This window comes from Tamandua tetradactyla, chromosome X (assembly GCF_023851605.1).
Source record: "Tamandua tetradactyla isolate mTamTet1 chromosome X, mTamTet1.pri, whole genome shotgun sequence".
In the NCBI taxonomy this organism is placed as follows: domain Eukaryota; kingdom Metazoa; phylum Chordata; class Mammalia; order Pilosa; family Myrmecophagidae; genus Tamandua; species Tamandua tetradactyla.
In genome coordinates this window covers 69,266,902-69,292,889 of record NC_135353.1, presented here as the reverse complement: position 1 = coordinate 69,292,889, position 25,988 = coordinate 69,266,902, and the positions used below count along the sequence as shown (strand labels likewise).

At 40.2% G+C, this 25,988-nt stretch overlaps 1 protein-coding gene and 1 long non-coding RNA gene across 2 annotated transcripts; one reads left to right on the top strand and one right to left on the bottom strand.

Annotated features, from left to right (window-relative positions):
• Positions 1–7,316: 7,316 nt before the first annotated feature.
• Positions 7,317–9,187, bottom strand: LOC143671581 (uncharacterized). Its single transcript, XR_013169605.1, has 3 exons — positions 9,109–9,187; positions 7,466–7,595; positions 7,317–7,372 (listed from the first exon to the last, which is right to left on the bottom strand). It is a non-coding gene; the product is annotated as an uncharacterized LOC143671581 (long non-coding RNA).
• A 949-nt stretch (positions 9,188–10,136) lies between these two features.
• On the top strand, positions 10,137–19,432 carry LOC143670257 (nuclear RNA export factor 2-like). Its single transcript, XM_077144937.1, has 13 exons — positions 10,137–10,302; positions 13,654–13,828; positions 14,053–14,212; positions 15,334–15,417; positions 15,532–15,636; positions 15,753–15,833; positions 15,948–16,017; positions 16,177–16,265; positions 16,385–16,492; positions 16,660–16,769; positions 18,319–18,355; positions 18,673–18,736; positions 19,021–19,432. Exons 1-12 carry the CDS (start codon positions 10,299–10,301, stop codon positions 18,706–18,708), a joined length of 1,059 nt encoding a protein of 352 aa, XP_077001052.1. The 5' UTR covers positions 10,137–10,298; the 3' UTR covers positions 18,709–18,736; positions 19,021–19,432.
• Positions 19,433–25,988: the final 6,556 nt, after the last annotated feature.

Sequence of the window (25,988 nt, the reverse complement as noted above, 5' to 3'; positions counted from 1 at the left end):
GCATTTGTTTATTTGCCCTTTCTATTGATATCATACATGAATTTTCCATACATACTCCCCTCTAAAGTCAGGTCCTCTACTTTCCTGCTAGATGTCTTCTTCTCACACCAATTTAATGATATCGCTACCATCTTTCTGCCTCCCACATCATCAATGCTGGTTTATCTACTGCATAAATTCTATCAGGATGCAATCATGTTATTGCTTCTGTTCACACATATTTACTCTCATTTTTTATATATATGCAGTCTCTTGACTCTGTATCTCCCATCTGCTAACAGATTTCTTTGCTCCCCTTTCGTGCAGATCTCTTTTAAGATATACATGATAAAATGCAATACCAATTAAAATACCAAAAACTTACTTTTCAGAAATAGAAAACCAATAACCAAATTTATCTGGAAGTGCAGGGTGCCCCGAATAGCTAAAAGTATCCTGAGAAAAATAAAAAGAAGTCGGAGGTCGCATGCTACCTGACTTTGAGGCATATTATGAAGCTACGGTAATCAAAACAGCATGGTACTGGCATAAAGATAGACATATTGACCAATGGAATCAAATAGAGTGTACAGATATAGACCCTCTCATCTATGGACAATTGATCTTTGATAAGGCAGTCAAGCCAACTCACCTGGGAGAGAACAATCTCTTCAATAAAAGGTGCCTAGAGAACTGGATATCCATATGCAAAAGAATGAAAGAGGACCCAAATTTCACACCCTATACAAAAGTTAACTCAAAATGGATCAAAGACCTAAACATTAGATCTAAGACCATAAAACTGTTAGAAGAAAATGCAGGGAAATATCTTATAAATCTTATACTTGGAGGCAGTTTCCTAGACCTTACACCCAAAGCAAGAGCACTGAAGAAAGAAAGAAAGAAATGGATCTCTCCTCAAAATTAAACACTTTTGCGCATCAAAGAACTTCATCAAGAAAGTAAAAAGACAGCTTACACAATGGGAGACAATATTTGGAAATGACATATCAGGTAAAGATCTAGTATCCAGAATTTATAAAGAGAATGTTCACCTCAACAACAAAAAGACAGCCAACCCAATTACAAAATGGGAAAAAGACTTGAACAGACACTTCTCAGAAGAGGAAATACAAGTGGTCAAAAGGCGCATGAAGAGATGCTCAACTTCCTGGGTTATCAGAGAAATGCTAATCAAAACAAAAATGAGATATCATCTCACACCCACCAGAATGGACATTATCAATGAAACAGAAAATGAAAAGTGCTAGAGAGGATGTGGAGAAAGAAGCACACTTATCCACTCTTGGTTGGAATGTTAAATGGTACAACCACTGTGGAAGGCAATTTGGTGGTTACTCAAAAAGCTAAATAGAGAATTGCCATATGACCCGGCAATACCATTGCTAGATACCTACTCAGAGGACATGAGGGCAAAGACACAAACGGACATTTGCACACCAATGTTTATAGCAGCATTATTTACAATTGCAAAGAGATGGAAACAACCAAAATGTCCATCAACAGTCGAGTGGCTAAACAAACTGTGGTATATACATACGATGGAATATTATGCAGCTTAAAGACAGAATAAACTTATGAAGCATGTAATAACATGGATGGACCTAGAGAACATTATGCTGAGTGAGTCTAGCCAGAAACTAAAGGACAAATACTGTATGGCCCCACTGATGTGAACCGACATTCGAGAATAAACTTGGAATATGTCATTGGTGACAGAGACCAGCAGGAGTTAGAAACAGGGTAAGATAATGGGTAATTGGAGCTGAAGTGATACAGACGGTGCAACAGGACTAGATACAAAAACTCAAAAATGGACAGCACAATACCACCTAATTGTAATGTAATTATGTTAAAACACTGAATGAAGCTGCATCTGAGCTATAGTTTTTGTTTGTTTGTTTGTTTCTATGTGTCTTTTGTTTTTTTATTTTTCCTTTTTTATATATATATTTTTTATATTTTATTATTATTATTATTTTAATTTTTTCTCTATATTATCATTCTATATCTTTTTCTGTTGTTTTGCTAGTTCTTTTCCTAAATCGATGCAAATGTACTAAGAAATGCTGATCTTACATCTGTGTGATGATATTAAGCATTACTGATTGCATATGTAGAATGGAAGGATTTCTAAATGTTGTGTTAATTTCTTTTTTTATTAATAAAAAAATAAATAAAATAAAAATAAAAATGAGGACAAAAAAAGAACACAAAAATCTAGCCATTTAGAAAACTACACTCCCTAGCCAAGCTTATTGAATTTTAGTTAACGTTGACGACAATAAACAAAATTCACTTCCACAATCTTCCACAACTTTCCATATTCACCCAGTTTCTTCCTCCACACTTTGGAGGACAAAACTGTGCTCCTTTCTTTAACAAAGCAATCCTGTATACTCTACATACATGCATACCTTAAGTTCCAAAAAAATCTTTGAGACTATCTTTAACTTCCCTACAAAACATAATTATTTTAAAATTAGTTTGTCAAACTATTAATTTCATCAAACACCAACTTACATTTTCACCCTCTTGCTGATCTAGTAGGTAGAATGCTTCCTTTTCTACTGGAGGTTTAACAAAATCTTTGTTTCTGTGCTCGTTTGAAAGGAAGTATGTCCCTTAAGAAAAGCCATGTTTTGGTATAAGTTCCATTTCATAAGGGTAGAATGGTCTCCATTCAATACTGTATGTTTGAAGCTGTGATTGGATCATCTCCCTCGATGGTGTGGTTTGGTCGGGAGTGGTTGATGAACCGGATTGGGGGACGTCATGTCTCCACCCATTTGGGTGGGTCTTGATTGGTTTGCTGGAGTCCTATAGAAGAGGAAACATTTTGGAGAATGAGAGACTCAGAGAGGGCAGAGAATGCTGCAGCACCACGAAGCAGAGAGTCCACCAGCCAGTGACCTTTGGAGATGGGGAGGGAAGATGCCTCGCGGGGAGCTTCATGAAGTGGGGGGCCGGGAGAGAAAGCTAGCAGATGATGCCGTATTTGCCATGTGCCCTTCCAGCTGAGAGAGAAGCCCTGACTGTGCTTGCCATGTGCCATCTGACTTGAGAGAGAAAACCTGAACTTCATCGGCTTTCTTGAACCAAGGTATCTTTACCTGGATGCCTTTGATTGGACATTACTATAGACTTCTTGTAATTGGGACATTTTCTTGGCCTTAGAACTGTAAACTAGCAACTCATTAAATCACCCCTTTTAAAAGCCATTCCGTTTCTGGTATATTGCATTCCGGCTGCTAGCAAACTAGAACAGTTTCCTAATCTAAAATTATGAACAACCTCAAAAGCATCAAACTCTGGAAATCTTATAACAATTGTTTAATTTGACCCAAGCATAAATCCAGAAAAACTCCCTGGTAGCTCTGAAGGACATTTCCTCTTACTTACTGATATTTGGCAATTAGATCTTATTCAATTACCTTTAGCCCAAAGATACTTATATTTTAATAACGATTTGTTTACTATGGTTATCCTTGCAAAAATATTATTGGAAAAAAATTTAATTGCGGAATTCTCGCAGAACAAACTTGGCCTATTCCACAGTATGTCCTTTACGCCTACCATTTCAAATCTCCAGGCCCAGGAGAAAAAATTCTAAACCAAGCCCACCCTCCCCCATCTTTCTGCAACCAACCCTTACCCCATAGCTGCCTTAGCTGATTAGGCCCTGGAGGAAAGGATAGGTAAGATAGGAAGAATGAAGCCTGGTTTTCAAAGTTTTAAATGAGGGTAGTAGTATTTAAGATCCCTAAGAAGGCCTTAGCGTTGTTGAGAGATTTTTGCCCTTTTTTTTTTTTTTTACCATTTTTTGTCGTAGAGTATAACATGTATGCAAAGCAAAGAAATAAAAAAGCAGTAGTTTTCAAAGCACTCTTCAGCAAGTGGCTAGAGGATAGATCCCAGAGTTTGTCATATTATTCCTTCTAGCTGCTCCAGAATATAGGAGGCTAGAGGGCTTAAATTATTTTTTTAATCACAGTAGACTTTTTTCTTTCTTTTTTTGTGAAAAATAACATGTATACAAAAAAAAGCTACACATTTCCAAGCACAGCACCACAATTAGTTGTAGAACATATTTCAGACTTTGACATGGTTACAATTTCACAATTTTAGGTTTTTATTTCTAACTGCTCTAAAATACTGGAGATGAGAAGAGATATCTATCCATTTAATGATTCGGCATTCATACTCATTTGTTAAATCCTATCTTCTATATATAACTCCACCATCACCTTTGGTCTTTCCATACCTCTCTTTAGGGTTGTTGGGCTATGGCAATTCTAAAGTTTTGATATTGGAGGGGTCTGTCACTAATATGGGGTAGGGAGATGATGCTATTTAATGTTCTGGAGAGGCTGGGCTACGTTTCAGGACTTATGTGGACTAGGGACCCATATGGAGGTTGTAGGTTTCTGGAAAGTTACTCTAGTGCATGGAACCCTTGTGGAGTCTTTTATATTGCCCTAGGTGTTCTTTAGGATTGGCTGGAATGGTCCTGGTTGGGTGTTGTATTTTGCCCTTTTAATTGTTTCCAATTATTAGATTATTTTGCCTAAAGCTGTGACCTGGAAAATTGGGAAAGTCTTTGCCTTTTCCTAAAGCAGCTCTCTGCCACCTTCATGAAATTTCAGAGGTTCGTTTATTTCCAATTTTTAGGTTTGTTTACAGTAATTACGGTACTAAGGCTTTGAATCTTGGTGCCCAGAGGATTCTTCCGATTCTTCTTTTTGGGACTCCAGGAGTACTAATACATACATACATATATATATATATATATATATATATATATATATATATAGTTTATCCTTAAGCAATTTGAATAGAACTCTTTAAAGAATTTTTGTTTGCCAATTGGTATCACCATCTGGATATAGGAAAATATGCATTACACCAACAAGACACCAGTCACATATAGAAAGTTACACAAACACAAAAAAACCCAGAAACATAGAAATATAAACCTCACCAACTTGAACGCCACTTTTTCATCCTTTTCTGATATTGTGCCTGTGATTTGAAAGGATTATGTACCCTAGAAAAGCCCTGTTTTAATACTGATCCATCTTCTGGAAGCAGCTGTTTCTTTTAATCCCTATTCAGTACCCTAGGTTGGAAAATTGATTAGATTATCTCCATGGAAATGTGGCACGCACAATTGTGGCTATTAACCTTTGATTAGAGGGAGATGTGACTCCACCATTCCAGGTGGATCTTGATTCGTTTACTGGAATCCATTAAAAGAGGAAACACTCTGGAAAATGCTTGACAGCACCAGAGCCATGAGAACTGCAACAGCCCCCACACTAAGGGAGTTTTGAAGATGAAGAAGGAAAACGCCCCTGGAGGAGCGTCATGAAACAAGAGGCCTGGAGAGAAAGCTAGCAGATACCGCCATGTTCGCCATGTGCCTTTCTAGTTGAGAGAGAACCCTGAACTTCATCGACTTTTCTTGAGTGAGATAACCGCCTGTTGGTGCCTTAATTCGCACATTTTTATAGACTGGCTTTAATTGGAACATTTTCATGGCCTTAGAACTTAAACTGGTAATTTCATAAAGTCCCCTTTTTGAAAGCTGTTCCATTTCTGGTGTACCACATTCTGGCAGCTAGCAAACTAGAAAAGATATGCTTGAATATCAGTTCCAATTTGAGCTATAGATTGAACTGGACTTTCTATTTTCTTAGAGCCTTGTCTATAGAGTATTATTTTTGAACTTCATCTAAATCTCACGTTGAGAATGGGGTATGCACATATACAAATCCTCTCAGGCCTCCCTGTCCATTTACTGCTATAGGCACTTGCTGGAGGGGTAGAGGTTTTGCAGGTGGCTCTGCTGCTGGTTTTAGAGAACAGCCTTGGCCAAATTGAGTACACTGGCAGGTATGGGAGGGGGAGACCTTTTCTACCTCGGAGTCTTTGACCTCTGATAAAGAGGGATACTGAAGAAAATTTTAACCGAGAAATGAAGAATTAGTAAACGATTCTGATTACTGAACCATATATAGATGGTTTTCTTTCTCTGTTGTAGAGTAGGCAGAAGTTAATACCTGAAATTACTGAAGCTCAATTGGTCTCACCCTTGTTTATACTTTCTATTATAATGATCACTCTAGCCTGGTATCAGCCTTGTGTATACTTACTATTGTAATGGTAACAACTCCACCCACCCCCTTGTTTGAATCCATAAAAACCCTGAACTTCTTAAACTCGAGGAGATAGATTTATTTTATGTGCTTTCCTGCTTTGCACGTAACATTAAACTGTTTCTCTCTATGAATCTCCACTCTCATTGATTGGTTATTACGCATATTGGGCAGAGAACCCAGTGCTTCTGTCCAGTATCAGGATAAGGGGTAAGAAAGCTTCCTCCTTTCCCGATCTATTGGCCCCTTGGTTGTAGGACAGAGGTGGAGCCAATGTTAATAAAGGGTCTATTGGATCCTCTAGATTTGAATAGTGAGGGCATATTTCCTTTCCCCACAAATATTTACAGGCAAAAATTTTACGTTTTTCATCAACATACATCGCTGGGAGAGAGATAGTATTAAACATACATCATATCATCCCATTTCTGTTCTTTTCCAGAATAACTTTAATACAGTGTTCTTTTCCATACAACCATTCTCAGGCCACTTCTCTCCTAAATCTAAATCATGATGAGTCCAGGTTGTGTTATACAAATAAACTATTATTTGTTTTTTTAGAGGCTTATAATTAAAATCTTTCCAATTTTTCAAAAAACAGCCCAAAGCGCTCTGTTTAGGAATGCTATTAGATTTAGAATTACCCATTTTACAGAATTTCCACAAGCAGTAACCAATTAAAACACTTTTACAATACAAATGCAGAAACATACCAACAAATTTAAACAGATGCTTAACCCTTACTATATATTTAAGTAACACACCAATTAATTACTAGACTGAACACGCAAATTAAGAATTAAACAGCATTAAACACTACTATACCTAGGTAATATGCCAGTTAACAGTTAAACGGGCATACTTAATTTCATTAAATACCAGTTAATTGTTGGATTACTTATTTTCTAGGAATATACTCAACAAACAACTCAGGGCAGGGCCTTGAATCTCATACAGATGGACACCTCATACAGGTCAGGGCCTCAAACTCTGTATAGAATGGTACGCAGAAAACAGAAAGATGTAGGGATCAGAGTAGGGGGGATTGTTCTGAACGTGGAACCCAGGACCTCAAGTCCAGATTCATGGGACTGGAACCACTGTACTAACTTCCCAATCCACTTTTACCCTGATGATCTACTTACCCAGTCAGATGTCCAGACTTGGGACTGGAAACCGTTTCTCTCTTTGAAGCTTTTTAGGATGCTGAGGGTCTGGAATGCCAGTAAAGCAAATAAAATCCTGGTTGCTGAGCCCCTAGACTAAAACAATGCAGGGTCCACAAAAGGCTAGATTACCGCATTTACCTGTCCTGCTGGGGTCCAGAAGTTCTGGCACTCAGACTCCTTGCTTCTTAGGAGTCTCTGTCTTTTATGGGGCCACCAATTGGATACCAAACAAATGAGGTGGGTTCTCTGCCTGATGCACATAATCAATCTATGACATGGGTGTTACAAAGAGAGAAAGAATTTAACGTTATGTGTAAAGCAAGAGAACAGATGGCCCACGAGCCCCAAAATCTGTCTCCCTGTGCCCAAAGAGTTCCGGGTTTTTATGGATTCAAACAGGGGAGGGGGTGGAGTTGTTACCATTACAATATAAGTATACACAAAGTTGAGACCAGGCTAGAACAACCATTGCAACAGTAACTGTAAACCGGGCTGAAACAAGACTATAACAACCACTACAAGAGTAAGTATAAACAAGGGTGGGACTAGGCTAGAATAACCATTACAGCAGTCTAAACAAGGCTGAGAGTAGTTAAGTTTCATCAATTTCAGGTTTTAACGTCTGCCTACTCTACGTTATAGAAGGAAAAAACACTTATATAATGATTCAGTAATCATAATTATTTGTTATTTCTTAATTCCTCAGTTACAATCCCACCCAGAACACTCACAGGAATGGATTAAAATAACATGACCTTTTATGGTGTACATACAGCCTTCAAACTACCACATATAAAGTTTTACTAGGGTCACACATATAGTTTTAAGTTTTCCTGACCCATAGGGTACTCGGTTAACCTTCACCTTGGTGGTAAGGATGATGGTGGGTATAAAAGCCTGCCCTTGAGGCCCAGAGTCCTAAAAGTAGGGCCACATTGACTGGCCTGCCCTGGAGGTAGTGCGTGGTGCCCAGGCAGGAAGTACAGAAAGGTGACCTCCATAAAGGAAGGGAATTAATCAGAATTGCTTTAAGTCAGAGGCACTTCACATGGTATCTCCCTTAACTGAAACAAGTATTCAATTATTATCGCCACTAATCACAAATGTAGAATTAGGTCTAAAGCTTTTTCCACTGTGTCCCAAAGCCTTAAAGATCTGAATACTGGAATCCTCAGTGGTCTGGTATTTAATGGAACCCTGTGATTACTCAATTCTTTTCTGTCATGAGCTGTATGATTTTTAATTCAGAATATCAATGAAAATTTAAAACCAATTTCTCGACAGTCAAGAGAAAAAAATTAAAACTGTGCAACTCAAGAGTAAATATTTTCAAACAGTGTTACAGGATTTGTGCTAATATGCATGAACATAAAGAACTTTGGCTAATTAGTAAAGATGGATAAGAGATATGAACAAATCACCTAAGAAACAAAATGCTTCTCCAATATATATCTGGACAGATGCCAAACTACATGAGTTGAAGAAATGAAAATCTGTAAAAAGTCATAAATGATAATGCCAATTTATGTGACTGCAAATTCAAAAAATAAATGTCTACGGTAGGTAAACACATTATCTAACGAGAAACACATCTGGAAAATGTGCACCTGTCTATTTGTATGGATAGCTATAGGTCCGTGTGAGGGGTTCATGTAGATGGAACCTGATTTCATTTTCTAAATATACATTTTTAGTGATTAATATTCTGTAATTAGGTAAATTTGTTGATATGCTTAAAAAATCTAATAATCAATTGATGAAAAGCGTTCATTTATATTTACCTTTTCAGAAAAATGTTCACATAGTACTGTTCTATAAAAAATAAAAATATTACAATTCTTTCCTTGACACTTGATCTGTATCACTCTACCTGTCTTATACTTCCCTCACTCCAAACGTTCACACTCTCATACGTAGCTTTCTCTTCAGCTCAGCAACTGGACTTCCTCTCTTGGGGCACAGTGACCCAGGAAGGGATTGATGCCTGAGGATGGAAAATTCCAGAAACTTCTGGCTAATGCATTGGAGCTAAGGCCCCTCCCCTTCCGTTAATCTCTCGCAAAGTCCCCTTGCTTAAGACTTTTAGAGCTGCAGTTCCACTTCCTGCCACATGGGCGCTGTGGTCTATTTAGCTATATTTTCCTTAAAAGGAAAAAGCATATATATATTTTTTTCTACTCTCATTCCAGTGACCTGTCATACTCTATTTGCTATTTCCTTTACACATTCCAGGTCTGCTCCTACAGTGCCCTCTCTTGGATGGGCTTATTGTTATATCCTGTCACTTAGCTCTTTTCAGATCTTTCCAAAACTTTGCCTTTCCTTAAGAAAATTCTGTATATTGCAGCGATATTTTATGAAAACTATGCATGGCAGGAGCGTGTCCATTCGATAAAGCTCAATTCTGGTCTGTGAATCTCCACCTAGTCTCTAAATTACCCCTTAGACAAGCTTCCGCATCTCACAGAGCTTGAGCAAACTCAGAAAGGACCTGGTGATTTTGCAGTCATAGCCCCCGTGTGAGAAATACCTAAAAGAAGATATACAACACAGCAAATGCAGGGTCTAAACCTACAACAGGTCCTCAGAGTTCTCTGTATTTGCAGAATGAAGGAACACGATGTAATGCCGAACGGAGATTGAACTAAAGCCTCCCTGACTAGTTAAGCACATCTGCAGGGATGGCTCCTTTGGAAACAGCTCCCTGGTTGTTAGGCTGGTAGCAAATCTTAGGGGGCAGTAAGAACAGGAAGTTGTCGCCCCCAGCCCCCCCCTCCCCGTGCCCTCAGGACAGGGACTTCCTGTGAGGACTCCATCTTGTGGCGGTGACAAGGTGGTTTGGAGCTTGCGCTAACTTTTCTCTTCAGCCTCTCTCGAGCTATCGTAAACCCCGATCTCCCGATCCTGCAGACTCCCCCCACGAACACTCTGTGAAGACAGTGGTGACAATTTTCTGTCCACAGGCCACACCATGGGTGAGTTGATAGTGCCAGGGGCTCCGTCTCAGCCTCCACATGCAGGGGTTCTGGGCCCCTCCCCCACCCACCTCAACGGACACCCAGGGGACCCCGTTTAGTTGGGGTGGGTGTGAGGGCACAGGCTCACTTTTCTACTCTCCTGTGGCTGTGGTCACGGCTGAGGTGAAATTGTCCCTCTGGTTGAGGGGAAAGACCTGTTGTATGATCCTCTCAGGTTCAAGGTTTGGGTGACTGGAGGGCCACCTGGGGTGGAGGGTGTTGGAAATTAAGGTTTTGGGGATTCATGCTAGAAGTGGGGGAGGGGCGGGGAACCCACCATTACTCGGTAATTCCCTTGTTCCAACCATTCAAGGTAGATTGAATTGCCCCTGTAGAAACTTTGGGAGGCTTGCTTTATGGCCAATGTATGATGTATTGTGGAATGTTCCGTGTAACTTAAAGTGTTCTATGTCAGTAAAGTAAATTTTGTTTACATAAATAATCTCCATTTAATTGCTTTTTGTCTGCCTATTTATCTGTCAGTCAGTGAGGTATGTTAACATGTCCCACTGTCACTGTGGATTTGTCTATTTCTCCATATATTCTGGCAGTTTTCACTGTGTATATTTCTGCTCTATGATAAGAGGTCCACACAAATTTTAAATTGTTTTATTAATATTCTCTTTTTGAATTGAACCATCATGAAATCTCCCTCTTTTCTTGTGGTAATGTTTTTCTTTAAAGTATACTTTTTCTATCCTTAATATGGTTATACCAGCTTTCAGTCGTTTAGTGTTGAAAGGACATGTTTTTTGCCATTTTTTTATTTTCAAATTTTCTATATTGCTGAATTTTACATGTGTTTCTTTAAAAGTGTATGATTGAATGTTTTTCATCTAGTCTGATAACGTCTACCTTTCTATTTGGAATATTTAGTCTGTTTTACATTTGAAGTAGTTGCAGATATAATTTGGTTTAAATATACATATCGCTGTTTGTTTTACCTTATTTTTGCCTGTTCCAAGTTCTTTTTCTTTTCTTTTCCTTCGAAATGATTAATATTTCTAAGTATTCAGTTTTTATCTCATTGGGTTAGGTAGTTAAACCTCCTTTGACCATACATGTAGTGTTTACTCTTAAAATTACATCTTTGCCTTATCACAGTCTAGTGTACATTAGTTCTTTTACATGTCTTCATACAGTGCAGAGACTTTCAAAGAGACTGAATCCAGTTGACTTATTGTCATGCATTTTAATTATATATATATGTATGTATATTTTAAATCCCTGAGGAAATTACTGCAATTGTATTATACAGTCAATACTCATTTAGTTTTGCCTACATATTTGCCAGTGTCACTGTACTTCCTTTCCTGCATCTATGTGGTTTCACTTAGAATTGTATTTATTCTACCTGAAGAAGAACTTTTAGTATTCTATTTGAGTCTTTTAATAACAAATTTAATTTTAATAACAAATGAAAAGCGTTCATTTATATTTACCTTTTCAGAAAAATGTTCACATAGTACTGTTCTATAAAAAATAAAAATATTATAATTCTTTACTTGACACTTGATCTGTATCACTCTACTTGGCTTACACTTCCCTCAATCCAAACGTTCACACTCTCATATGTAGCTTTCTCTTCAGCTCAGCAACTGGACTTCCTCTCTTGGGGCACAGTGAACCAGGAAGGGATTGCAATTTTCAAATTTTCTATATTGCTGAATTTTACATGTGTTTCTTTAAGAGTGTATGATTGATTGCTTTTCATCTAGCCTGATAACGTCTACCTTTCTCTTTGGAATATTTAGTCTGTTTTACATTTGAAGTAGTTACAGATATAATTTGGTTTAAATATACATATCGCTGTTTGTTTTACCTTATTTTTACCTGTTCCAAGTTCTTTTTCTTTTCTTTTCCTTCGAAATGATTAATATTTCTAAGTATTCAGTTTTTATCTCGTTTGGTTAGGTAGTTAAACCTCCTTTGACCATACATGTAGTGTTTACTCTTAAAATTTTTTTGGTTAGGTAGTTAAACCTCCTTTGACCATACATGTAGTGTTTACTGTTATAATTGCAACATCTTTGCCTTATCAGTCTAGTGTACATTAGTTCTTTTACATGTCTACATACAGTGCAGGAACTTTCAAACAGACTGAATCCATTTGACTTGTTGTCATGCATTTTAATTATATATATATATATATATATATATATTAAATCCCTGCAGAAATTATTGCAATTCTATTATACAGTCAAAACTCATTTAGTTTTGCCTACATATTTGCCAGTGTCACTGTACTTCCTTTCCTGCATCTATGTGGTTCCACTTAGGATTGTATTTATTCTACCTGAAGAAGAACTATTAGTATTCTATTTGAGTCTTTTAATAACAAATTTGCCTGAAGTTTGTAACATTAGCATTTCTATGTCTTCCAAATTTAAAAGATAACTTCTTTCTAGATTTGGAATTCTAGGCTGACAGTTACTTTTCTTTTGCAGTTTGAAGACATAATTTCACTTCAAGCTACCATTGTGTCTTCTAAAATAGGCCAGTTTGTTCCTCCTTTAAGGGTAATCTCTCTTTTTTTCCTGTCAGCTTTGAATATTTTTTTTTCTCTTTCTTTGGTTTTCCACAGTATTACTAAGAGAGGCCTAGGTTTGATTTTACTCATACCCTTCCAGGCTTGGCATACATCGTGCTTCATGAATCGTGACTTGATGTATTTTGTCACTTTTGGAAACTTCTCAGTCATGATCTCTTCACTGCTTCTGCACTGTTCTCTCCACTCTGGGACTCCAATTAAGCATATATTAATTTTAAATATTATTCACTGTATCTTCTTTAACCTTTCTTTTCAGTATTCTCCACTTTTTCTTGCCAGGCTTAATTCTGGTTATTTTCTTCAGACTTATCGTTCATTTCTCTTATTCTCCATTCATATGGAGAAGTCAACTTTAACCCTTGCAACATAACACCACACATTCAGGGTAGATTGTATTATCCACCTAGAGTACAGGAGCGAAGTGAGGGTTACAAATATTAAGCAGTTTGTCCCGATCACTCAGCCTGAAAACAGCATAGAAAAGGCTAACATCCCAAGCTGGACCCTCTGCCCAAACCCTTCCCCCTATCCTCACCTTCTGCTCTAAATGCTCCCCACCTCTCATGCCCCCGGATGCAGAACAAAGGCAGAGTCTCCCAAATTTTATGCACTGTGTTATCTGTCTTGCAGAATATAAAAATCAGGGATATTTCTTCATTAATTGCAAGGCATTGGTCTATTATTCAGATTACTGATGTGTTTTCTACCTTGCTTTGGTTTGAGTTTTATTTATTTTATTCTGTTCTTCCTCATTTCAGAGTACAATGAGAGCCGTGCCCCCTTTCAAAGAAGAGCAAGATGCTGGGGTATTTCCCGAAGGAGGTATAGAAATTGGTATGAACGAGGCAGTTCTGCCATTTATCGTTCATCCTACCAGGAAGAAGAAGGAGATACAGCAATGAGTGGTCCCTATATGGGACCCGGAATAAGATAGTAAGTAACCTGTCAGTATGGCTGGCATGTACTAGTCAGTGGAATAAATACCCCTGTAGTTAACTATATAATTTTTCTCTTCTGCAACCCAGCAGAGTGAGGAATGCTAGGACAAGATTACTGGTTGTGCGAACTTTATTGTAGCCTGGTATCAGTGGGGCAAGGGAGTGGAGAAGATGTTTTTAGCACTCTTAGACCCCTTCCTTCCATCTGCTTCCTCATAGTAATCCCCGTGCGAAGCAATCCTACCCTAAGAGTGGCCAATGGCATTATCAGTGCCACGTCCGTACTGATATAGACATGTGGAAAGAGAGATATCCTTTAGAGAGAGCAGTGGAGGAGAAAAGGCGGGATGGAACCCCAGGAAGATGGTTCAAGGTCACAGTGAGTATCCTGGTGAAAAGTATGGAATGTACAGGAGATACAGATCAGGGGAAGTTATGTTGGTCTATGTAGAGACACGAGGTGCTTTTCTGGGGAACAGGTGGGTTTTGCAATCTGTCTGTTTTATGGCTAGGAGTTAACATCCTTGATCATCTAAAGGCAGGTTCAGAGAAGCAGTGTAAATGGAAAAGGCTGGCTGCAGGATGGCTGGGGGAGGTTGGCTCAAGGCAAAGTTGGAAATTATTGCCAAGAAATTGGAGCGAGTTCCCACCAGATGCCTCAGTTTTGCTGTAGCTGTGTGTATGGGAAGGGGAGGTGTGGTGAATCTCTAGAGTCCTTGGTGAGAAGGGCAGGCAGGATCTGCATTAGATAGGCTCTCCAAAAATCTTTAAAAAGGAAGATCACGTCTAACACCTTAACTTGATTAATTGCATTAGAGCGTTTGAATGGACAGAAAGGGGATTTAGAAAATCTACTTATGGCACGCAAAAAAAGAAATCATGGTGTTTTAGTTTGTAAATTGATGGAATGCAATATACCAGAAATGGAACAGCTTTTAAAAAGGAAACTTATTAAGTTGCAAATTTACAGTTCCAATGCTACAGAAATGTCTAAACTAAGGAATCCAGATAAAAATACCTTAACTCCAAAGAAAGGGCTGATGATGCTCAGGATTTCTCTCTCAGCTGAAAAGGCACATGATGATGTCTGCTAGCTCTCTCTTCTCATTTCATAACGCTTCCCTGGAGGCATTTTCCTTCTGCGTCTCCAAATGTCCCTGGCGATGTGGGCTCTGTGGGCTCTAAAGCTTTTTCCAAAATGATTCTGTCTTAAAGGGCTCCAGTAAGCAATTCCACCTTGAACGGGTAAAGACACATCTCCACGGAAACCATCTAATCAAAAGTTAGCACCCACAATTGGTGGATCACATCTCCGTGGAAACAGTAAAAAAGTTCCCACTCAACAATATTGAATGAGGATTAAAGAACATGGCTTTTGGGGTACACGACAGTTTCAAATCAGCACGCATGGCAATGGTCATTTCTTTAGAAAAAGGTCTATTCTTCAGCCTTAATTCCATGTGGTCACTCCTGTCTTCCATCCTTCCTTTTCACCTCTAGGTTCCTTATGGGAGAAAATATAACAGGGCGTGGCTACTGGACTCAATCCAGAGTTTTTGCAGTGTCCCCTTCACCCCAGTCGATGTAAGAAAGAGTGGTGAAACTGTATGAGTGGGCACAGGGGAGAATAAAGGGGGCCTTGCTGAGCAAGTGGGATCATGCCTACAACACTATTGCTGTTGCCTCCTTTTCCTACAGTTTCACTACGTGAAAAATCGGGCCAAATTCTTTGTTCATGACTCTAGCACTGCCTCTGCATTGAAGGATGTCAACCTCAAGATTTGTGATAAGCAGAACCGAAAGGTTTGTGTCGAAGATATTAACCATGCCAAACCGAGGTGCGGGAGTACAGGCCAGGGACTGGGTTGTCTTCTTTGGGATTAGAGTTCCCAGTGCTTACCCTACCTCTCTTTATGCAGATATCTATCTTTGTCAACCCCTCTTCTGTTCCCCACTCTGTGCAGAATCAGTTGAATCCAGAACAAATGGAGCAGCTAAAGGTAATGCAGACTCAAGATAATGTTGTGATTCCATATCCAGACCCACCTCTTCTTGCCTCCCCTCCCAATTTCCCCATCACTCCCCATAGCTCAGAGTTGTATCTGTTTCTGCAGCTGACCATGTACAAACGATATGATGTCTTCCGGGGAGCTCTTGACCTCCAGAGCTTACGCTTTGATCCAGGTATGACTGACAGTAGTCATTTTAGGGCAGCAGAGGGCAGAATAGGGGACTGCTTATGAGGCAAATTTAGGGATGGTAAATTGTAACGGGGTTGGGGCTGGCTCTAGTCCAACTGGGACCCTCTCAACCTTCTTATACTCTTCTCTCGGCTTCCTGAAGACTTGGTGGGCCATGATATTGACATGATCCTGAATAGAAGAAACTGCATGGCTGCCACCCTGAAGATCATCAGAGAGGAGTTCCCTGAGGTGATGCCTCAGGCCCAGAGCCTGTATTTAGGTGGAGGGGTGAAATAAGTAGATAGAGAGCATATTTTTCTCCAAAACCCAAGATAATAACTATCACTCTAATTCTTCTTCCCCAAAAGCTGTTCTCTTTGAATTTGCGTGGTAACAAGCTGTACCAGCTGGTTGGCTTATCTGACATAATACAGAAGGCCCCCAAAGTCAAGATCCTGAACCTCTCCAAAAACGAAGTGAGAAGTGGGAGTCTGATCAAATTTAGAGTGTGGGTGGGGGTAGTGCTCATCTAGGTGATGACAACAGACAGATGGAAGTAGTTGTGGGTGAGGATGGGAGCTCGGGGTGCAGGGGTCCAGATATTTCTCTTTCACTGGTTTTTCTTTTCCCTGATTCCCCCCAGCTGAAATCAGTGTGGGAGTTGGACAAGATAAAAGGGCTGAATCTGAAAGAGCTGTGGCTAGAAGGGAACCCATTGTGCAACAACTTCTCAAATCAATCCACCTACGTGAGGTCAGTGTTATCCATGATCACTCCTCCTTGGGCACTTTGCCCTTTTAGAAGCCTGAGCTACCCTGACGTGCCCACCTGCAGGAGGTGTTAGCCCTCATCCTATGAGAGGACTACATATCATCCCCACTTCTCTCTGTGTGCCTCTCAGCTGTGCTTAGATCTCCTTGCCTTCTTATCTGGCCCACTGGGGCTGGGGTCTGTTTCCCGTCTCTCTGCATCCAGCCTTCTCTAGCCCTAGAATGACTGCTACCACTACATTGCTTCCTCTGTCCTCTGGCCCAATGCCAGGACTGGGGCATCCTAGAGAGAAACCTGGGTTCCCTGAGTCAGGGGAACAGAGATGAGCCACGGCCCGCAAGCAGAGGACAACCAGAGGCAGGGGCAGAGTGAGGAAAGCAGAGGGGCAGAGGTGGAGGAGAAGATAGGAGGACAGCCCTCTGAGAGGCATGTCCATCTCCCACTCTCCGTGTCACAGGCTTCTGCCCATCCTTCACGGGAGCACAGGGTAGCCCAAGGCAGGTGGGATTCCTCAGGCAAGGAACCAACTAAGGCCCGGTGGCACAGGGGACATCAGGAGAAAATGTGGTGACCATAGGAGGTGACCAGAGACCCTCAATCCCATGCTGTATGGGGCCCTGGCCTTTTACTCCTGGGAAGAGCTCCTGCCCCTAGGGCTGCTCTTTTCCCATGCCCAGCTGATACTGGTAGAGCTCACACAGGTGACAAAAGCTCAAATGCTGGGCCCAGCCCAACAAGTGTATGTTTTCCGTTCCTCCCTTGGGCCTCAGGACCACCCAGCAGCAGAACAAGGCAAGGACTGCAGCAGGGAAGCCATTTCTCCATTATCTCTCTTTACTTTCCTTAGCCCACACCACCACAGTAGAGCTCTTTTCCATTCCCTTTCCTATTTTTTCCTTTCTCCTTTGTGTTGACTGACTCTCCTATATCTCCTCCATATCTACCTCCCACACCTACACTCCCTTGCTGTCCTCATCCCTCGCCTGTGTCATTCCTTCCCTGTTTCCTGAGCCTTGTCCCACTCATCTCCCTACCCCAACATCCTGGGCCATCACCCCTGAGTAATATCCTGGTCTTGTATAAGGCCAGTCCTGGCTGAATGCTGGACACTTAGTGAGGTTGGGGCCTCTCTCCCCATTCCCTGTTCCCTTCAGAGCCTTCTCTGATGACTTGAAGCAGGTGAGGGAGCCAGGGAGGGGAAGGAACCCCTGGATCCTGGGCTCAAAATGCTACTTCTTGTGGCCTGACATGGGAGTCAGAGCAGTCCATGCTGAAGCTGCCCAGGAGGAAGGAAAGGGAGGGGAGAAGTAGAAGGAGAGTAAGGGAAAGAGTAAGAGAGAGAGTGTATGTGTGTGCTCTCCCTCTTTTGTCACTCCATAGCAGGTTCCAGGGTCCTTGAAGAGGCAGTGGACCTGGAGTGAAGGTGGGGCATGTGGGGTTATGTCTCAGGTGTAAGTGCGCTTGCTTCCATAAGGCAGGGCAGCTCCACGCTTTCACTTTCTTTTCTCTCTTTGGTCTTAATTTTTGACAGCTCCATTCTGGAATTGTTCCCCAAGTTACTACGCCTGGTAAGTGTATTCCTTTATCATTGACTCATCTGTCACTGATGCCACCCATGACCTCCCTTAGGTCTTTCCCAAGTTACATTTTTGTTTCTGAACCTCGTTGGAAGAGACCCATGTGGAAGCCAAACAAAGCCTACAGACATTCTCTACGGGCTTCCAGGATGCCCTGGAGAAGACCCTAATGGTAGACTTGCCCATGGAATTTCTAGGGCCCTTTGACACCTGACCTCTGATCCCCGTGCTTTCCTAGTCTTGTTCATCTCACTGCTCATCGAATGCCACCTCCCTGGTCTGCACTGACTTCCTCTTTCCTTCTCCAGGATGGCCAGGAGGTGATCAATCGCCGTTGGCATTGAAGCCCCCAAGAGGCTTCCAACCTGCCAAGTGAGGAGGCAGCATCAAGCAGGCTTGGGGTGGTACACATGGAGGGGATATCATCTGTGGTCCTAGGACTGTTTTAATTCCAGGGGAGCTTCTTTGGTTCTGAGACCTTGAAGAGTCTAGTCCTGCAATTCCTGCAGGAGTAACTACCCCTAGGACACCAAGGCAGGGAGGGCTGGGATGGGACAGGCCAGTCAAGCACAGGTCTGATCATGAGGAGGAGGGGCATTTAAGCCCCTTAGCGGCTGAGACCTCAGAGATAGCCTGTCCCCTTTGCTTCCCTACAGATATTACTTGATCTGTGACTGTGGAGCCTCGAGCAGAACTGAAGCATGCTGCATTTCATACTTACATGCATTTACTAAGTGAAGAAACTTAAGCCCAGAGAAGGAAAGGGATAATGTTGAGGTCACATGGAAGAAGTTTCCACTCAACCTAAAATCGTGAAATTCTAATGCATACCACACTCTGAAATCTACTCTAAAAGTAATCGTTGCGATGTGCTTTGAAATGTACTGCTTTGTTTTTATTTTTTTATTAATTAACGGGAAAAAACAAATTAACCCAACATTTAGAAATCATACCATTCTACATATGCAATCAGTAATTCTTAACATCATCACATAGATGCATGATCATCGTCTCTTAGTACATTTGCATCGGTTAGAAGAACTAGCAACACAACAGAAAAGATATAGAATGTTAATATAGAGAAAAAAATAAAAGTAATAATATTAGTAAAAAACAAAACAAAACAAAACAAAAACCTATAGCTCAGATGCAACTTCATTCAGTGTTAAACATGATTACTTTACAATTAGGTATTATTGTGCTGTGCATTGTTGAGTTTTTGTATCTAGTCCTGTTGCACAGTCTGTATCCCTTCAGCTCCAATTACCCATTATCTTACCCTGTTTCTAACTCCTGCTGGACTCTGTTACAAATGACATATTCCAAGTTTATTCTCGAATGTCGGTTCACATCAGTGGGACCATACAGTATTTGTCCTTATTTTTTGGCTAGACTCACTCAGCATAATGTTCTCTAGGTCAATCCATGTTATTACATGCTTCATAAGTTTATCCTGTCTTAAAGCTGCATAATATTCCATCGTATGTATATACCACAGTTTGTTTAGCCACTCGTCTGTTGATGGACATTTTGGCTGTTTCCATCTCTTTGCAATTGTAAATAACGCTGCTATAAATATTGGTGTGCAAATGTCCGTTTGTGTCTTAGCCCTTAAGTCCTTTGGGTAGATTCCCAGCAATGGTATTGCTGGGTCGTATGGCAATTCTATATTCAGCTTTTTGAAGAACCGCCAAACTGCCTTCCACAGTGGTTGCACCATTTGACATTCCCACCAACAGTGGATAAGTATGCTTCTTTCTCTGCATTCTCTCCAGCACTTGTCATTTTCTGTTTTGTTGATAATGGCCATTCTGGTGGGTGTGAGATGATATCTCACTGTGGTTTTGATTTGCAGTTCTCTAATGGCCAGGGACATTGAGCATCTCTTCATGTGCCTTTTGGCCATTTGTATTTCCTCTTCTGATAGGTGTCTGTTCTGGACTTTTTCCCATTGTGTAATTGGGTTGGCTGTCTTTTTGTTGTTGAGTTGAACAATCTCTTTATAAATTCTGGATACTAGACTTTTATCTGATATGTCGTTTCCAAATATTGTCTCCCATTGTGTAGGCTGTCTTTCTAGTTTCTTACGAAGTTCTATGATGCACATATGTGTTTAATTTTGAGAAGTTTCCATTTATTTATTTCCTTCTTCAGTGCTCTTGCTTTAGGTTTAAGGTTCATAAAACGACCTCCAATTGTAAGTTTCATAAGATATTTCCCTACATTTTCCTCTAAATGTTTTATGGTCTTAGACCTAATGTTTAAATCTTTGATCCATTTTGAGTTAACTTTTGTATAGTGTGTGAGATATGGGTCTTCTTTCATTCTTTTGCATATGGATATCCAGTTCTCTAGGCACCATTTATTGAAGAGACTGTTCTGTCCCAGGTGAGTTGGCTTGACTGCCTTATCAAAGATCAAATGTCCATAGATGAGAGGGTCTATATCTGAGCAGTCTATTCGATTCCATTGGTCAATATATTTATCTTTATGCCAATACCATGCTGTTTTGACCACTGTGGCTTCATAATATGCCTTAAAGTCAGGCAGCACGAGACCTCCAGCTTCGTTTTTTTTCCTCAAGATGTTTTTAGCAATTCGGGGCACTGTGCCCTTCGAGATAAATTTGCTTATTGGTTTTTCTATTTCTGAAAAATAAGTTGTTGGGATTTTGATTGGTATTGCATTGAATCTGTAAATCAATTTAGGTAGGATTGACATCTTAACTATATTTAGTCTTCCAATCCATGAACACGGTATGCCCTTCCATCTATTTAGGTCTTCTGTGATTTCTTTTAACAGTTTTTTGTAGTTTTATTTATATATGTTTTTTGTGTCTTTAGTTAAATTTATTCCTAGGTATTTCATTCATTTAGTTGCAATTGTAAATGGGATTCGTTTCTTGATTTCCCCCTCAGCTTGTTCATTAGTAGTGTATAGAAATACTACAGATTTTTGAATGTTGATCTTGTAACCTGCTACTTTGCTGTACTCATTTATTAGCTCTAGTAGTTTTGTTGTGGAATTTTCTGGGTTTTCGACATATAGTATCATATCGCCTGCAAACAGTGATAGTTTTACTTCTTCCTTTCCAATTTTGATGCCTTGTATTTCTTTTTCTTGTCTAATTGCTCTGGCTAGAACCTCCAACACAATGTTGAATAATAGTGGTGATAGTGGACATCTTTGCCTTGTTCCTGATCTTAGGGGGAAAGTTTTTAATTTTTCCCCATTGAGGATGATATTAGCTGTGGGTTTTTCATATATTCCCTCTATCATTTTAAGGAAGTTCCCTTGTATTCCTATCTTTTGAAGTGTTTTCAACAGGAAAGGATGTTGAATCTTGTCAAATGCGTTCTCTGCATCAACTGCGATGATCATGTGATTTTTCTGCTTTGATTTTTTGATATGGTGTATTACATTAATTGATTTTCTTATGTTGAGCCATCCTTGCATACCTGGGATGAATCCTACTTGGTCCTGATGTATAATACTTTTAATGTGTTGTTGGATATGATTTTCTAGAATTTTATTGAGGATTTTTGCATCTATATTCATTAGAGAGATTGGTCTGTAGTTTTCTTTTTTTGTAATATCTTTGCCTGGTTTTGGTATGAGGTTGATGTTGGTTTCGTAGAATGAATTAGGAAGTTTTCCCTCCACTTCAATTTTTTTGAAGAGCTTGAGGAGAGTTGGTACTAATTCTTTCTGGAATGTTTGATAGAATTCAGATGTGAAGCCGTCTGGTCCTGGACATTTCTTTTTAGGAAGCTTTTGAATGACTAATTCAATTTCTTTACTTGTGATTGGTTTGTTGAGGTCATCTATGTCTTCTTGAGTCAAAGTTGGTTGTTCAGGTCTTTCCAGGAACCCGTCCATTTCATATAAATTGTTGTATTTATTAGTGTAAGTTGTTCATAGTATCCTGTCATTACCTCCTTTATTTCTGTGAGGTCAGTAGTTATGTCTCCTCTTCCATTTCTGATCTTATTTATTTGCATCCTCTCTCTTCTTCTTTTTGTCAATCTTGCCAAGGGCCCATCAATCTTATTGATTTTCTCATAGAACCAACTTCTGGTCTTATTGATTTTCTCTATTGTTTCATGTTTTCAATTTCATTTATTTCTGCTCGAATCTTTGTTATTGGTTTCCTTTTGCTTGCTTTGGGATTAGTTTGCTGTTCTTTCTCCAGTTCTTCCAAGTGGACAGTTACTTCCTGCATTTTTGCCTTTTCTTCTTTTCTGATATAGGCATTTAGGGCAATAAATTTCCCTCTTAGCACTGCCTTTGCTGCGTCCCATAAGTTTTGATACGTTGTGTTTTCATTTTCACTCGCCTCGAAGTATTTGCTAATTCCCCTTGCAATTTCTTCTTTGCCCCACTCGTTGTTTAAGAGTGTGTTGTTGAGAGTCCACATATTTGTGAATTTTCTGGCACTCCGCCTATTATTGATTTCCAACTTCATTCCTTTATTATCCGAGAAAGTGTTGTGTATGATTTCAATCTTTTTAAATTTGTAAGACTTGCTTTGTGACCCAGCATATGGTCTATCTTTGAGAGTGATCCATGAGCGCTTGAGAAAAAGTGTATCCTGCTGTTGTGGGATGTAATGTCCTATAAATGTCTGTTAAGTCTAGCTCATTTATAGTAATATTCAGATTCTCTATTTCTTTATTGATCCTCTGTCTAGATGTTCTGTCCGTTGTTGAGAGTGGTGAATTGAAGTCTCCAACTATTATGGTATATGAGTCTATTTCCCTTTTCAGTGTTTGCAGTGTATTCCTCACGTAATTTGGGACATTCTGGTTCGGTGCATAAATATTTATGATTGTTATGTCTTCTTATTTAATTGTTCCTTTTATTAGTAGATAGTGTCCTTCTTTGTCTCTTTTAACTGTTTTACATTTGAAGTCTAATTTGTTCAATATTAGTATAGCCACTCCTGCTCTTTTCTGGTTGTTATTTGCATGAAATATCTTTTCCCAACCTTTCACTTTCAACCTATGTTTATCTTTGGGTCTAAGATGTGTTTCCTGTAAACAGCATATAGAAGGATCCTGTTTTTTAATCCATTCTGCCAATCTATGTCTTTTGATTGGGGAATTCAGTCCACTAACATTTAGTCTTATTACTCTTTGGCTAATATTTTCCTCTACCATTTTGCCTTTTGTATTATATATATCATATCTGATTTTCCATCTTTCTACACTCTTCTCCATACCTCTCTCTTCTGTCTTTTCGTATCTGACTCTAGTGCTCCCTTTAGTATTTCTTGCAGAGCTGGTCTCTTGGTCACAAATTCTCTCAGTGACTTTTTGTCTGAGAATGTTTTAATTTCTTCCTCATTTTTGAAGGACAATTTTGCTGGATATAGGAGTCTTGGTTGGCAGTTTTTCTCTTTTAGTAATTTAAATATATCATCCCACTGTCTTCTAGCTTCCATGGTTTCTGCTGAGAAATCTACACATAGACTTATTGGGTTTCGCTTGTATGTGATGGATTGTTTTTCTCTTGCTGCTTTCAAGATTCTCTCTTTCTCTTTGACCTCTGACATTCTAACTAGTAAGTGTCTTGGAGAACGCCTATTTGCGTCTAATCTCTTTGGGGTGCACTGCACTTCTTGGATCTGTAATTTTAGGTCTTTCATAAGAGTTGGGAAATTTTCAGTGATAATTTCTTCCATTAGTTTTTCTCCTCCTTTTCCCTTCTCTTCTCCTTCTGGGACACCCACAACAGGTATATTTTTGCGGTTCATATTGTCCTTGAGTTCCCTGATCCTCTGTTCAAATTTTTCCATTCTTTTCCAGATAGTTTCTGTTTCTTTTTGAAATTCAGATGTTCCATCCTCCAAATCACTAATTCTATCTTCTGTCTCTTTAAATCTATCATTGCAGGTATCCATTGTTTTTCCATCTTTTCTACCTTATCCTTCACTTCCATAAGTTCTGTGATTTGTTTTTTCAGTTTTTCTATTTCTTCTTTTTCTTCAGCCCATGTCTTCTTCATGTCCTCCCTCAATTTATCGATTTCGTTTTTGAAGAGGTTTTCCATTTCTGTTCGTATATTCAGCGTTAGTTGTCTCAGCTCCTGTATCTCATTTGAACTATTGGTTTGTTCCTTTGCCTGGGCCATATTTTCAATCATCTGAGCGTGGTCCATTATCTTCTGCTGGCATCTGGGAATTTAGTCAAATTTCCCTGGGTGTTGGACCCAACAGGTTGGAAGATTTATCTGTGAAATCTCTGGGTTCTGTTTTTCTTATCCTGCCCAGTAGGTGCCGCTCGTGGCACACGTTTGTCTCACGTGTTTGGAAGGGATCCCCCTGTTCACCGTTCTCCGCGGCCTGGGGATTTCCAATCCAATTCTCTCAGTTGGTCCGGGAGGCCGTGCGTGGTGGGGATGCCAGCTGCCGCTGCTTGAGGGGACCCTTTGGCTCCTTTATTAGTGCCCCTATTGGTGTTTGGTTAGACCGAGTCCTTGCCACTGTTGGAAATTCCCTCCTCTCCCTGGAGGGGTGCCAGTCGCCTGCCGCCGCGCCCCTGGGAAATCACCACTGAACCAGGAAGCCGCCCTCAGGGGAGGGGCGCCGGTTGCCGGCCACCGCGGCTTGGGTAGCCCTCTGATCCGAGACTCGTAGCCGGTCCAGAAAGCCGTCTGCAAAAGAAGGGCACCGGCCGCCGCGGCTTGGGAAACGTGCCTCTCTGAGACTCTCAGCCGGCCTGGGAAGGAGGGAGGGAGGAGCTCTGGCCACCAGCTTCTGCTTCTCGGGGAAGAGCGCGCCGCTCGGGGATCTCACCGCAGCAGAGTCTCGCAGTCAGTCTAGCCAGTCCAGACGAGGGTACGCTGTGTGTCCATTCCCTGCTGTGGCCCCCGGAGCTGTTCTGCACTGTTTCTGTTCACCTAGTTGTTACTCTGAGGAGGACCAAAGATGCGTGTACCTTACTAAGCTGCCATCTTCCTCCCAGCTTGCACTGTTTTTTATTTGCATTTCCCTAATAGCAAATGACGTTGAGCATCTTTTCTTCTCTGTGTGTGTGTGTGTGTGTGTGTGTGTTTAGCCATTTGTAAATCCTCTTTGGAGAAATATCTATTCAAGAGTTTTGCCCATTTTCAAATTGGGCTGTTTTTCTTTTTATTGCTTGAGTTGTAGGATTTCTTTATATATTCTGGATAGTAAACCCTTTTCAGATAAACGGTTTCCAAATATTTTCTCCCATTGGGTATGTGACTTTTCACATTCAATGATAACGTCCCTCAATGAACAAAGCTTCTTAACATGAATGAGGTTCCATTTCTCATCTTTTCTTTTGTTGCTTGTGCTTTGGGTGTAAAGTCTATGATGTCGCTGTCTAACACAAGATTCTGAAGACGTTTCCCTACATTTTCTGATAGGAAGTGTATCATCCTCTTTGGTATATATGAGACTTTGGTCCATTTTGAATTAACTGGTGAATGGGGTGTGAGTAGGGTTCCTTCTTTATTCTTTTACATATGGATATCCAGTTCTCCCAACACCTTGTGCTGAAGAGTTTCTTCTTTCCAATGAAGTGGATGTGGCAGCCTTGTCAATAATCAGTTGGGATTTCTGGGAAGATGGCGGGATAGGATAGATAGAGTTCCCCTA